This window comes from Delphinapterus leucas, chromosome 1 (assembly GCF_059928025.1).
Source record: "Delphinapterus leucas isolate spDelLeu-1000000601 "Yukka" chromosome 1, BTC_Dleu_Yukka2, whole genome shotgun sequence".
NCBI classification, from domain to species: domain Eukaryota; kingdom Metazoa; phylum Chordata; class Mammalia; order Artiodactyla; family Monodontidae; genus Delphinapterus; species Delphinapterus leucas.
Genome location: NC_143129.1, coordinates 159,045,432 through 159,057,419, shown reverse-complemented (window position 1 = coordinate 159,057,419; position 11,988 = coordinate 159,045,432). Strand labels below are relative to the sequence as shown.

Genomic DNA, 11,988 nt, shown 5'->3' with positions numbered 1-11,988 from the left:
CAGGCTGACACAGAAGTGGCGGAGACAGAATTGGAACCCACCCTGGGTGGGTCCACACTCCATGAGCTTAACCGCTACTGGAGGGGGATGAGGGGGGCTCCCTTGGTTAAGTCCCTCACCAATCATTGCTGTCGTGAGAATCCAAGGTACAGCATGAGGAGGCAGCAGGAAATCACTAACCCCCGGGCCACCTCTTACTCAGTTGTCTAGGAAAGGTCGGCTTATCCGCAGCCTCTGGAGGCCAACTCAGCCGGTCGCGCAGGCGCAGATCGACAGGCTTGGTTTCTATGGTTCCAGGGCGCGACTGCGGAAGGCAGGTCGGCTCCCGTCGTCGCGCTGCAAGCGTCGCGCTGCGGGCTTCCTTTGCGGCAGGCCTCATTGTCGCCTGAGGATCTTCTAGTAGCGGCGGTCAGCAAGGAGTCAAGGGCACAGCTGCTGGACGGTAGGGGCTGCGTTTGTTTGCGGGACGATTAAGCCTAAGGAGCTTCCTTCCGAGATCTCTTTAACAGATTTCCTCTTGGCTTGCTGGGTGTCCGTTCTCCCTGGCCGTGTTTTCTGCTTTTCCAGGCCCCTTGGTCCACACAGCCAGTGTCATCGAAGCTTGTAGGCCGCGCCTCTCTCGGCTCTCTTTCCAGGTTAACGTAGCTTTGTGGCGGACTCATACTTTGGCCTTCTGTTTCTTAACCTGAAGTCCACGCTCCTTGTCCCGGCTTGCATGGCCCTGCGGGATTTGGGCCCCTTCAACCTCTTAAGCTCGTTTCGTTCTTCTTCCCGACATGCACTCTGCGCTCCAGCCACGTCTGGGTGCTCAGTGTCCCCCAGACATACCCAGCACCTCCGGCTGTAACTCGTGCTGTGTGTGCCCTACTGGAATACTCTGCTCACGGAGCTTCACTTGGCAAGCGCCACCCATCTCAAAGGCATTTTCCAGTCTCATGGGCAGAATTGGTGCTTCCTACTTCGAGCTCTACCTCTTGTGCTTTTCTATTGGGTTCCCAATTCCACGTGTGTGTCCTCGTTTTAGTGCTTAGGTTGCACTGCTTTTCCTCCCCATCCCAGTGTCTGGAACGTTATTACTAAGTAAATGACTGAAAGAATAGGTAGAAAAATTTTAGATTACATTCATTTGTAAATCTGCCACTCATAGGTAACTATTGACCCTTTTTTGTGCTTCCTTCCAGTCTTCTTTTGCAGACAGTTTTTTTTGGGGGGCATTATTGTAATCCCCCCCTTTTTTTCATTCAATATTCAAGTGTATGTTTCATGTGTGTTCTTTTCCCCTCATGTTCTACCAGATAGGTACCAGATTTGATTATCCATTTCTCTATTGTTGCACTTTAAAGTTGTTTGAAATTCTTTTTTTTTTTTTTTCCCCAACAGTTACTGAGCTCCTACCTGGTCCCTGCCCTCAAGGCACTCATTGTTCAATGGCGGAGGCATTCATGTAGATAGTGCATTACAGGGGTGTGGGAAGTACTATGAAAAGTCGATGATGCTGTGCTAACACAGGAGGGACATAACCATTTCAGGATGGCTTCTTAGAAGTGTCATCTAAATTATATGGATCGGAAAATGTAAAGAAATGTTTTCATGCTTGTGCTTTTTTGTTTATTTCAGTTATTTCTTCAGATCTATCTCAAAGAATTGGGATAACTGAGTCAAAATGTAAACACTTTTTAAAACTTTTGATAAAAATGACCTTATCAGTATAGAGGATTTTAATGCATTGTTTTTTAGTTCTAGTTGTCTTTTCCTTGAGTTTTGTGAAAGCACAGAAATTGCTCATCTACCATAAACTGGAAGAACCTGTCTAATGAAAAAGTTTGGGGAGAAGTAGTTGGGAGAATAGTATGAAATAGCTTTCTTGAGAGCTATGTATCTAAGTTATTTCATTTTTCTCAGAAGTTTCTCATTTGATTGCAATTTTACGGCATTCTTTCTTTTTCTTCCACTTCAGCCATGCCTTTCTTTGATGTGCAGAAAAGGCTGGGTCTTGACTTAGACCGCTGGATGACAATCCAGAGTGCTGAGCAGCCTCACAAGATTCCAGGTCGATGCCATGCTTTTGAAAAAGAATGGATAGAGTGCGCACATGGTATTGGTGGTATTCGCGCGGAGAAAGAGTGCAAGATAGAATATGATGATTTCGTAGAGTGTCTACTTCGACAGAAAACGGTGAGGAAGTGATGGAGACAGGCACTGAATTACTTCCTCATTTCTTTGGGGCTACTTTTAAGTATTTTTAATTGGTCACTGGGCATTAGTTTGTGGTGAAACTCCTTCCGTACTTAGGTACCATGTCAAGGAAGTTAAAAACCTTCAGATCTGACAAGAGCCTCTTATGCCTCAGTGTTCTTCCTAATGTTCTCACGTATTTTCCTTAGCATTGTACCCTGCTGCAGCCACCAGGTTAGAAATTTCATGTGTATATTTCCATTTTTGCGTAGACTATAAAGTAAAGAATACCAACCAGCATTGGGGTGTTTGTCCTTGAAAATCTTTGGGTGAATATATTTCAACCCAATATATATATCCAATCCTCATTGGGGAAGAGATTAAAATCCTGTAGATCTATTACATTGAAACTGATAAAACAATCTCTGGATTGATATCTACTCTGGGGAGGATGGAGGTGTTAATGAGATTGCTTTAGGTGAGCCTGACCAAAAATGCAGGGGGCAAAAAAAGGTTAACGGCATGGTGTCTGCTTCCTCAAGAGTTGAATGAATTGCATAACATGTAGGGCCCTGTTCTCCCTTAGAGAAGAAATCTTTGGCTGTGGGCCATCATTTTGCCTATTTCTGTGCTCCAGATAGAACAAATATAAATGTTTTTATTACTCTTAACTCCTTGGGGTTCAGGGATACAATTTAGATTTTCACTTAAATGTTTCTCAAAGTTATCTGTATCAAAATTTTAAAATTTCTTGTTTTTTATAATCTGCTCTTGGCATTTGGATTATGTGAAGCCAAATTTGGAAGGAATGAAGGGGTGTCAGGTAATAATTTTGTATTGATCTCTAAAGGAATATTGATCATTGAGTAATATTGTAGTATTACTGAGGGACAAGGAGTGGGTCATGGTTGGCCACCTACCAGCTATTTAGTTCACAGTATGTCTTAACTTGTCTTCTGCGGGCCCCACTTATTCCTTGCTCAGATTAAGACTTTACTCATTATGGAAAATTAACACCAAGAAGAGACAGTGTGATGAGGCGGGAAGAACATTAGATTGGGAGTTTGGAGAGCTTGATTTTGATGCTGGTTTTGCCACTACTCGTTTCATGACTTTGAGCAAGTCATTTCTCTTGTAGTCTTGGTTTCCTTATCTGGAAATATAAAGTGTTACTCTAAGGTCACTCCTCATCCTGTGCGTTTATGAATAGATACGTTACCATTTTGGAGGTCATCTAAGTGAAGAAGCTAGTGAATCAAGGAATTAGAATCAAGCGCTGTTCTAAGTTCTTAGAATGTAATAATGCATATATTTCTCACAATAATCTCCTGTGAGATGCATTACGTTTATTTTCCCCATTGTATGATTAAAAAGTTGAAGCAGGGAAATATTAAGGCTATTACCTAAGGTCATATAGCCCAGTAAGAGGTGGAAATGGCATATGAACCTGGCAGTGCTGGTTCCAGACCCTGTGCTTGTATCCAGAACACCAAGTGGTGATTGGTTCTAGGTGGAAGAAAGATATGACATATGATGGTGTGATAGCTCAGCCATGACTAGTCTGTTGGGAGACTCTTTAATAGAGAAATGTTAAGAATACAGTTTTTAAAATGATTATTGTTTATGTTAGTATTTAGGATACCTAGAGTTTTTTTTCCTACTGAAGTTACATCCTAACTAATTCTTTAAAGTTCATGGGATGTTTAATTGAACATACTACCTCTTCATGCCTTTGTGAAAACCTAGTCATTCACTCAAAAAATATTTATTGGATCACCTGTTCTGTCAGGAACTATTCCAGGTACCGGAAATATAGCAGTAAGCAAAAGTCTCTGCCCTAATGGAGCTTATATGCAGGACAGTGGGGCAGGGGTGGGGGTGACAGTAAGCGGTGGGATACAGAAAATTTCCAAACAAGCGAAGATAGTGTGTCCGGTGTTGGTAAGTGCGGTGGTGAAAATAAACAGAAGGATAGGAAGCAGGAGAAGGCATGTGTGCTCTTTTAAATAGAGTGCTACAAAAAGAGCTCAGTGATAGAAGACATTTGAGCAGAGACTTTGAGATAGTGAACCACATGCACATGAGGGAAGAATGTTCCGGGCAGAGGAAACAGCAAGTGGAAGGGTCTCTGAGCTGGAGCAGAGAGCCAGGAGAAGGGTATTAAGAGATAAAGTCAGAGACGTGGGCTTTTTAAGTCATTCCAGGGAAGGAGTCAGCTTTTCCTCTCAGTAAGATGAAAGCCGTTGGGTTTTGAGCCACGGAATAGTGCAGTCAGGATTAGTAAGTCTTTTCCATGTCACAGAATCCATGAATTAGGGTTCTCATACAATCTTGAATAGGCATGGCTTTCCTCTATTGGGAATGTCCTACTGAGGAGAAGAGGCAGAACTCAAGGCTCTGCCTATCCGAGTGACTAGTAGCTGAGCACATACCACGTCTTTCTTTCAGTGTGGTCCAGAGACCTCTTTGGCTATTTCTGCTTCATTCATACCCAGTGAACAGTCACCAGCAGCAGTGCCACCTTCACATAGAGAGGTCTTTTAATATTTTAAAAGATTTTAATATGCACAAGTATACCTCTTAAAGCCTTTGGATCTGTATTGTTTTTGTAAATACCTGTATTCCTGTATATCATAGGAACATTTTAGTTATTAGTTTTCAAGGCGATATTATTATATATACCAGAAATTTATTTGTTAAAAGCTTGGGAAATGGGTTCTTTAAAGAAGGGATTTATCCCAGAGGCCCTCTAGGATGAAAGACTTCCATAGTTTAAAAATGAAACCAATTTTTTATTCAGCTTCTCCAGCCCTCACTTTCCAGTGCATATCTCCCCCAAGTTTAAATACTTTCTTCCTTTGACAGATGAAACGTCTGAGTGCCATCAAGAGGCAGCGGGATAAGCTAATAAAGGAAGGGAAGTACACACCTCCACCTCAGCACCTGGGCAAGGAGGATCCTTGACCCTGAGCAGAGCAGCTGCCGGTGGCTGGAGGCTGATTTTCACGTTCTCTCTTCTCTGCTGGAAACTTTACGTACTGAAAACCTTTTTGTGAAAGTGTCTAAAAATAAAGGATTGCTCTCTCCTATTTGTTCTATATTCTCTTGGATCATACTTCTCTGTACTGAGGTTGCAACCTATTTTTTAAGTTTGAGAAAATGCGTTTCTCTTAAAAATTAGCATCTAGGGAATAATAAGCAGCACTTAACGAATGCTTACTATGTAGGTACTTTAAATATGGTAACTCATTTAAGAAGTTGCAGTGTTTGATTCTGGTTTATTTTCTGTAAAGCACCAAGTTGGGCCGGGAGGGAGAGGCAGTACAGAGGGTGGTTGTGTGTTTACGCTAAGGTCTGTGAAGTGTAAATTTAAGGCTTTAAGAAAATGCCAAGTTCAGATAACCTCATTTTGAAGAGGCAACACCATTGTTTCAATTTGCCATCAGTGTTGTGTGTTATGTGTGTTATACATTAGTGGTATATTAGTACTTCTAACTGGCACGGTTAGGAACATGTTTTCTTTGGTTTTTGTTTTTATTTTATTTATTTATTTATTTTCGCTGTGTTGGGTCTTTGTTGCTGTGCATGGGCTTTCTCTGCTTGCGGCGAGCGGGGGCTACTCTTCGTTGCAGTGTGCGGGCTTCTTATTGCAGTGGCTTCTCTGTTGCAGAGCACAGGCTCTAGGCATGTGGGCTTCAGTAGTTGCAGCACACGGGCTCGGTAGTTGCAACACACGGGCTCTAGAGCACTCGGGCTTCAGTATTTGTGGCACGCGGGCTTAGTTGTTCCACAGGATTTTGGATCTTCCCAGACCAGGGCTTGAACCCATGTCCCCTGCATTGGCAGGCAGATTCTTAACCATTGAGCCACCAGGGGAGTCCTTAGAAACATGTTTCCAGATGTAGAAGGGAAGGTGTGAACCCTAGAAAATTAATGTAAGTGTTGAGAATATAATGGAAACCTCAGATATCCTGCAGTATTTCTTAAACTATTTTTTATTGTGTTAAAATACACATAACATAAAATATATCGTCTTAACCATTTTTAAGTGTACAGTTCAGTGGTATTAAGTACATTCACGTTGTTGTGCAACCATCACTACCATCCATCTCTAGAGCTCTTCATCTTGGAAAACTGAAATTATATCCATTAAACAATAACTCCCTGTTCCTCCTTCCCCCTAGCACCTGGCAACCACTATTCTACTTTCTATCTCTATGATTTTGACTACTCTTAAGTACCTCATTATGAGTGGAATCATACACTATTTGCCTTTTTGTGACTGGCTTATGTCATCTTAACATAATGTCCTCAAGCTTCATACATGTAGCATATATCAGAATTTCTTTCCTTTTCAAGGCTGAATAGTATTCCATTGTATGTATATACTACATCTTGCTTATCCATTCATCTGTCAGTAGACACTTGGGTTGCTTCCATGTTTTAGCTTTTGTGAATAATGCTGCTATGAATATGGGTGTACAGATATCTCCTTGAGACCCTGCTTTCAATTACATTCCCACCAGTACTGCAGAAGAGTTCTGATTTCTCCACATCTTCACCAGCATTTGTTATTTTCTGGGTTTTTTTGATAGCCACCTAATGGAAGTGAGGTATCTCACTGTAGTTTTTTTTTTTTTAATTATTTTTAAATTAAATTTATTTATTTGACTGCGTTGGCTCTTCATTGCTGTGTGCGGATTCTCTCTAATTGCAGCGAGCAGGAGCTACTCTTCGTTGTGGTGCATGGGCTTCTCATTGCAGTGGCTTCTCGTTGCAGAGCACGGGCTCTAGGTGTGTGGGTTTCAGTAGTTGTGGCTCACAGACTCTAGAGCACAGGCTCAGTAGTTATGGTGCACGGGCTTAGCTGCTCCGTGGCATATGGGATCTTCCCGGACCAGGGATCAAACCCATGTCCCCTGCATTGGCAGGCAGATTCTTAACCACTGCACCACCAAGGAAGTCCTCATTGTAATTTTGATTTGCATTTCCCTAATGACTAGTGATGTTGAATCTTGTCATGTGCTTATCAACCATTTGTATATCTTGTTTGGATATATGTGTATTCAAGTCTTTTGTCCATTTTTGAATTGAGTTGGGGTTTTAAAAAAAATTTTTCCTGAAGTCCAATTTTCTATTTTTTCTTTTGTTGCCTTTAATGTCATATCCAAGAAATCATTGCCAAATCCAATGTTGTGAAGCTTTTGCCCTATATTTTCCAAGTTTTATGTTTTTTAGGTCATGGGTCCATTTTGAATTGATTTTTAAAAATACAGTGTTAGGTAATGGTCCAACTTCATTCTTTTGCATGTGGATATCCAGATTTTCTAGCACCATTTGTTGAAAAGACTGTCCTTTCCTCATTGAATGATCTTGGCACCCTTGTCATTTGGCCATATGTGTGAGGGTTTATTTCTGGACTCTTGTTCTGTCTGTCCATGTTTCTGTCTTTATGCCAGCGCCACACTGTTTTGATTACTGTAGCTTTGTAATAAGTTTCAAAGTCAACAGTCCTCCTGATTTGAGTTCTCCAGCTTTGCTCTTTTCAGGATTGTTCTGGCTATTCAGGGTCGCTTAAGATCCTATATGAATTTTAGGATGGGCTTTTCTATTTATGCAAAAAAATTGGGATTTTGACAGGGACAGAATTAAATCTGTAAATTGCTTAGGGTAGTACTGATATCTTAGTAAGTCTTCCAGTCCATGAACATGAGATTTCTTTCCATTTATTTATGTCTTTAATTTCTTTCAGCAGTGTTTTATAGTTTTCATTGTACAAACCTTTCAACTCCTTAAGTTAATTCCTAAGCATTTTTTTAGATGCTATTTTTAAAATTTTTATTTTATGTTGGAGTATAGTCAATTTACAGTGGTGGTGTACAGCAAAGTGATTCAGTTGTACATATACATATATCTATTTTTCAGATTCTTTTCCCATATAAGTTACTACAGAGTACTGGGTAGAGTTCCCTGTTCTATACAGTAGGTCCTTGTTGACTAGCTATTAGATGCTATTTTTTTTTCTTTTTTTTTTTTTGGCTGCTCTGGGTCTTCACTGCTGCCCGTGGGCTTTCTCTAGTTGCAACGAGCGGGGGCTACTCTTTGCTGCAGTGCACGGGCTTCTCATTGCAGTGGCTTCTTTTGTTGCAGAGCATGGGCTCTAGGCATGCGGGCTTCAGTAGTTGTGGCATGTGGGCTCAGTAGTTGCGGCTTGTGTGCTCTATAGCACAGGCTCAGTAGTTGTGGTGCATGGGGTTAGTTGCTCTGCAGCATGTGGGATCTTCGTGGACCAGGGCTCGAACCCGTGTCCCCTGCATTGGCAGGCAGGTTCTTAACCACTGTGCCACCAGGGAAGCCCCTAGATGCTATTTTATTTTATTTTTATTTATTTTTTTGCGGTACATGGGCCTCTCACTGCCGTGGCCTCTCCCGTGGCGGAGCACAGGCTCTGGACGTGCAGGCCCAGCAGCCATGGCTCACGGACCCAGCCGCTCTGCGGCATGTGAGATCCTCCCGGACCGGGGCACAAACCTGTGTGCCCTGCATCGGCAGGCGGACTCTCAACCGCTGCACCACCAGGGCAGCCCTAGATGCTATTTTATTTAATTAATTTATTTATTTATTTTGCGGTACGCAGGCCTCTCACTGTTGTGGCCTCTCCTGTTGCGGAGCACAGGCTTGGAAGCGCAGGCCCCCCGGCCATGGCTCACGGGTCTAGCCACTCCGTGGCATGTGGGATCCTCCCAGACCGGGGCACGAACCCGTGTCCCCTGCATCGGCAGGCGGACTCTCAACCACTGTGTCACCAGGGAAGCCCAAAACCATCTCTTCTTTTTTTTTTTTTGCGACTGCTATTTTAAATGGAATTGTTTTTGCAATTTTTTTTGTTTTTTCAGATTGATCATTGTTAGCCTTACAGCATTTTGAGTCATAAATGTCAGCTGTAAGGCTTGAACGTAAGTTCTCCTCAAAAGGGAAAGTACATTGTGTCCTAGTCTCAATATTGGAAATAGGGGATTTGGCTTTTGAGCGGGCCCTGCTTATTCCTTGTGTTAGCCAAGCAGAGTTTTCTTTTTTTTCTTTTCTTTTATTTTTTTGCGGTACGCAGGCCTCTCACTGCTGTGGCCTCTCCCATTGCAGAGCACAGGCTCTGGACGCGCAGGCTCAGCGGCCATGGCTCACGGGCCCAGCCGCTCCACGGCATGTGGGATCTTTCCAGACTGGGGCACGAACCCGTGTCCCCTGCATTGGCAGACGGACTCTCAACCACTGCGCCACCAGGGAAGCCCTAAGCAGAGTTTTCTTAAACTAATCATTAATCGGTCACAATGGAGAATAAAGCTGGAGGCTTTCCAGCAAGATCCTGTGCTGTGGCCCTGTGTTAGGTTGTTTTACTGTGCTCTAAACACACAAACTTTTCTGAAGTTTTAAAGCCCCAAATGGCTTTAGGTGCATACATGTTTATGGAAAAGCAGAGGCCAGTTGGAAATGCCAGAGAGGAAAGTAGAATGTTAATCAAGTCTTAAGGTAGGTACATGCTCTTTCATTCAAAGATATCTTTTATTCTTGAGCTCTGGGTTGTAGAATGAACGGAAATCCCACAAGATTGTATTTACCTAAAGGTAAAAAATGAGTGATAGAGAACACTTAGTTGTGTTTGTTGGAAAGCATTGCCTTGATGTGTTTACAGAATATCAGAAGCCTTTGTTTACATCAGATACCCATAAACACACAGCTCTGGGATAAGCAACACTGCCTCTTGTCTTTGTGTATTTAGCAAACTTTGTGCCTTAATTGCTTTTTTGAGAAAGTAGGACAGCAGTGTTATGAACTGGTGAAAGCAAGGAGCCAGCTCCAAGACCCCTGTTCTTTAAGCATTTGAATAAGAACAAGCAGAGTTGGGGCTGTATCTTTTTGAACAACTACGTTGGACTAGAATAGGACTGAGATTGGGGGGTCAGCAGGGAGAGAAAGCTGTGAGGTGCTTTGCTCTTGATGATTAAACACTAAGTTACTTGCTGCCCTTGCCCCCTCTCTTCACTCTGGTAAATGGGACTCATAACTTCTTTGGCCTCTGCTTTTTAACCCTGACTGCCACAAGGGAAACCACTAAATATTTTGGCAACTGCATTTCAATTTTTCATTTAATTTTTCTGAATAGGTAATTTATGTGGCTCAAAATTCAAACAGTACAAAGGATATATAATGAAAAATCTTCCCCAGGCATCCAGTTCCCCTCCCTAGAGGCAATCAGTGTTTTGAGTATCCTAGAGATTCTGTGTCTACACATACATACACACATTTTCTTTGCCCTTTTTTAAACAAATGGCAGCAAATTGTGTACGTAGTTCATGAATTTTGCTTTCTGTCCTTACTATATTTTCAAGAATGATCCATAGCAGGCACATGACCCAGTTGGAGCCAATGAATGACTCTTGCTTGGAATCCTGGAAGAGAGGAAGGATATTTCCTCTGGATTTAATGCTGAGGAGGTTTATTATTTATTGCTGACAAGCATAAATAATGTAGTTGTGCACATTCTCAGGGGTGATTACATTCTGGGACCCTATCAGAGTTGACTCTAAAGATGTACCCCAAATATCTAGAAGTGCAACCAACACCTTCCCAGCTCAAATTCTAACAAGATCAAAAAGCAGCACCTAGGAAAGTTGGCATTTAGGTTAATCACAGGTGAAATCAATCTAAAGTGGCAACTCAGCTCCAACCCTCCTCTAGGTAGAATCTGAATGATTACTTCCTTTAATGCTTAGAGGAAGGGATTTCTACTTTTTGGGAAATAAGCAAGAAGTATACTTTATTAGCTTCTATTCTTTTAGAAACAGTATCTGGAATACAATATGAAATTATGAGACATGCAAAGAAGCAAGAAAATGTTTGAAATTTATGAAAGTTTAAGAAAATTGTGACCCATAATCAAGAAGAAAAAGTCAACCAAACTATTGTAAATATAAAGAAATTTGTTATGGACAAATGAAAATTCTAGAACTGAAAAATACAATGTCAAATAAACTCACTGAATGGTCTTAACAGTAGATTGGACACTGTAAAAGAAAGGATCAGTTAATATGAAGACAGATCAATGAAAATGATCAAGACTAAAGTAGAGAGAGAAAAAAGATTGTAGGGGAAAAAAAAAGAATCCCTTATCTATGGAATAATATAAAGCAGTTTTGTTTTTGTTGTTGTTTTTACCGTATGATTCCATTTATATGAAATGTCCAGAATCGGCAAATTCATAGAGACTGTGAAAGGTGAGTGGTTGCCAGGCAGGGACTGGGATAACTGCTAAGAGGTATGGGGTTTCTTCTAGGGGGATGAAAATGTTCCAGAATTTTACATAGGTGATGTGTAGGCTCGGACCAGTTCTTCACTGTGCAGGACTCTGTACAAGGCAGGAAGTCCACCACATCCTCAAAAGGCCCAAAGTGTGACAACTGGGTGCCCTCCAGGCCACCCACCACCCCTTTCCAAACTATCCCTTGAGGGAAGCACTGACCAGGCTTGGGAGTCACTGCTGGGGATGGAGAAGTGGAAGACTGGGCTGAGCAGATCTCAGACTTTCCTTTCTGTTGCCCTCATGGTTCAAACAACTTTGTTCCACACCATCAGGGTTTTTGCTGAGCCAAGTCCAAAATTCAAAAGCCCCAGAGTCTCAGAAGCTTTCTCACAACCCCAGGAAAGGAAAGAAGCCCCCATCTCAGGCAGAGGAACAATTTACCACCTCCTCTCAGACAACGTGCCGTGGTGCGGCAACGCCAGGTTTCCAGGAAATCACTCCGCAGAGGAATGTAG

The 11,988-nt window shown here is 42.2% G+C and overlaps 1 protein-coding gene across 1 annotated transcript; it reads left to right on the top strand.

The window, feature by feature from the left end:
* The first annotated feature begins 320 nt into the window (after nucleotides 1-320).
* On the top strand, nucleotides 321-5,264 carry NDUFS5 (NADH:ubiquinone oxidoreductase subunit S5). The gene is made up of 3 exons (XM_022575307.3): nucleotides 321-442; nucleotides 1,958-2,175; nucleotides 5,041-5,264. The coding sequence occupies exons 2-3, from the start codon at nucleotides 1,960-1,962 to the stop codon at nucleotides 5,137-5,139; spliced, it is 315 nt and encodes a 104-aa protein (XP_022431015.1). The 5' UTR covers nucleotides 321-442; nucleotides 1,958-1,959; the 3' UTR covers nucleotides 5,140-5,264.
* Nucleotides 5,265-11,988: the final 6,724 nt, after the last annotated feature.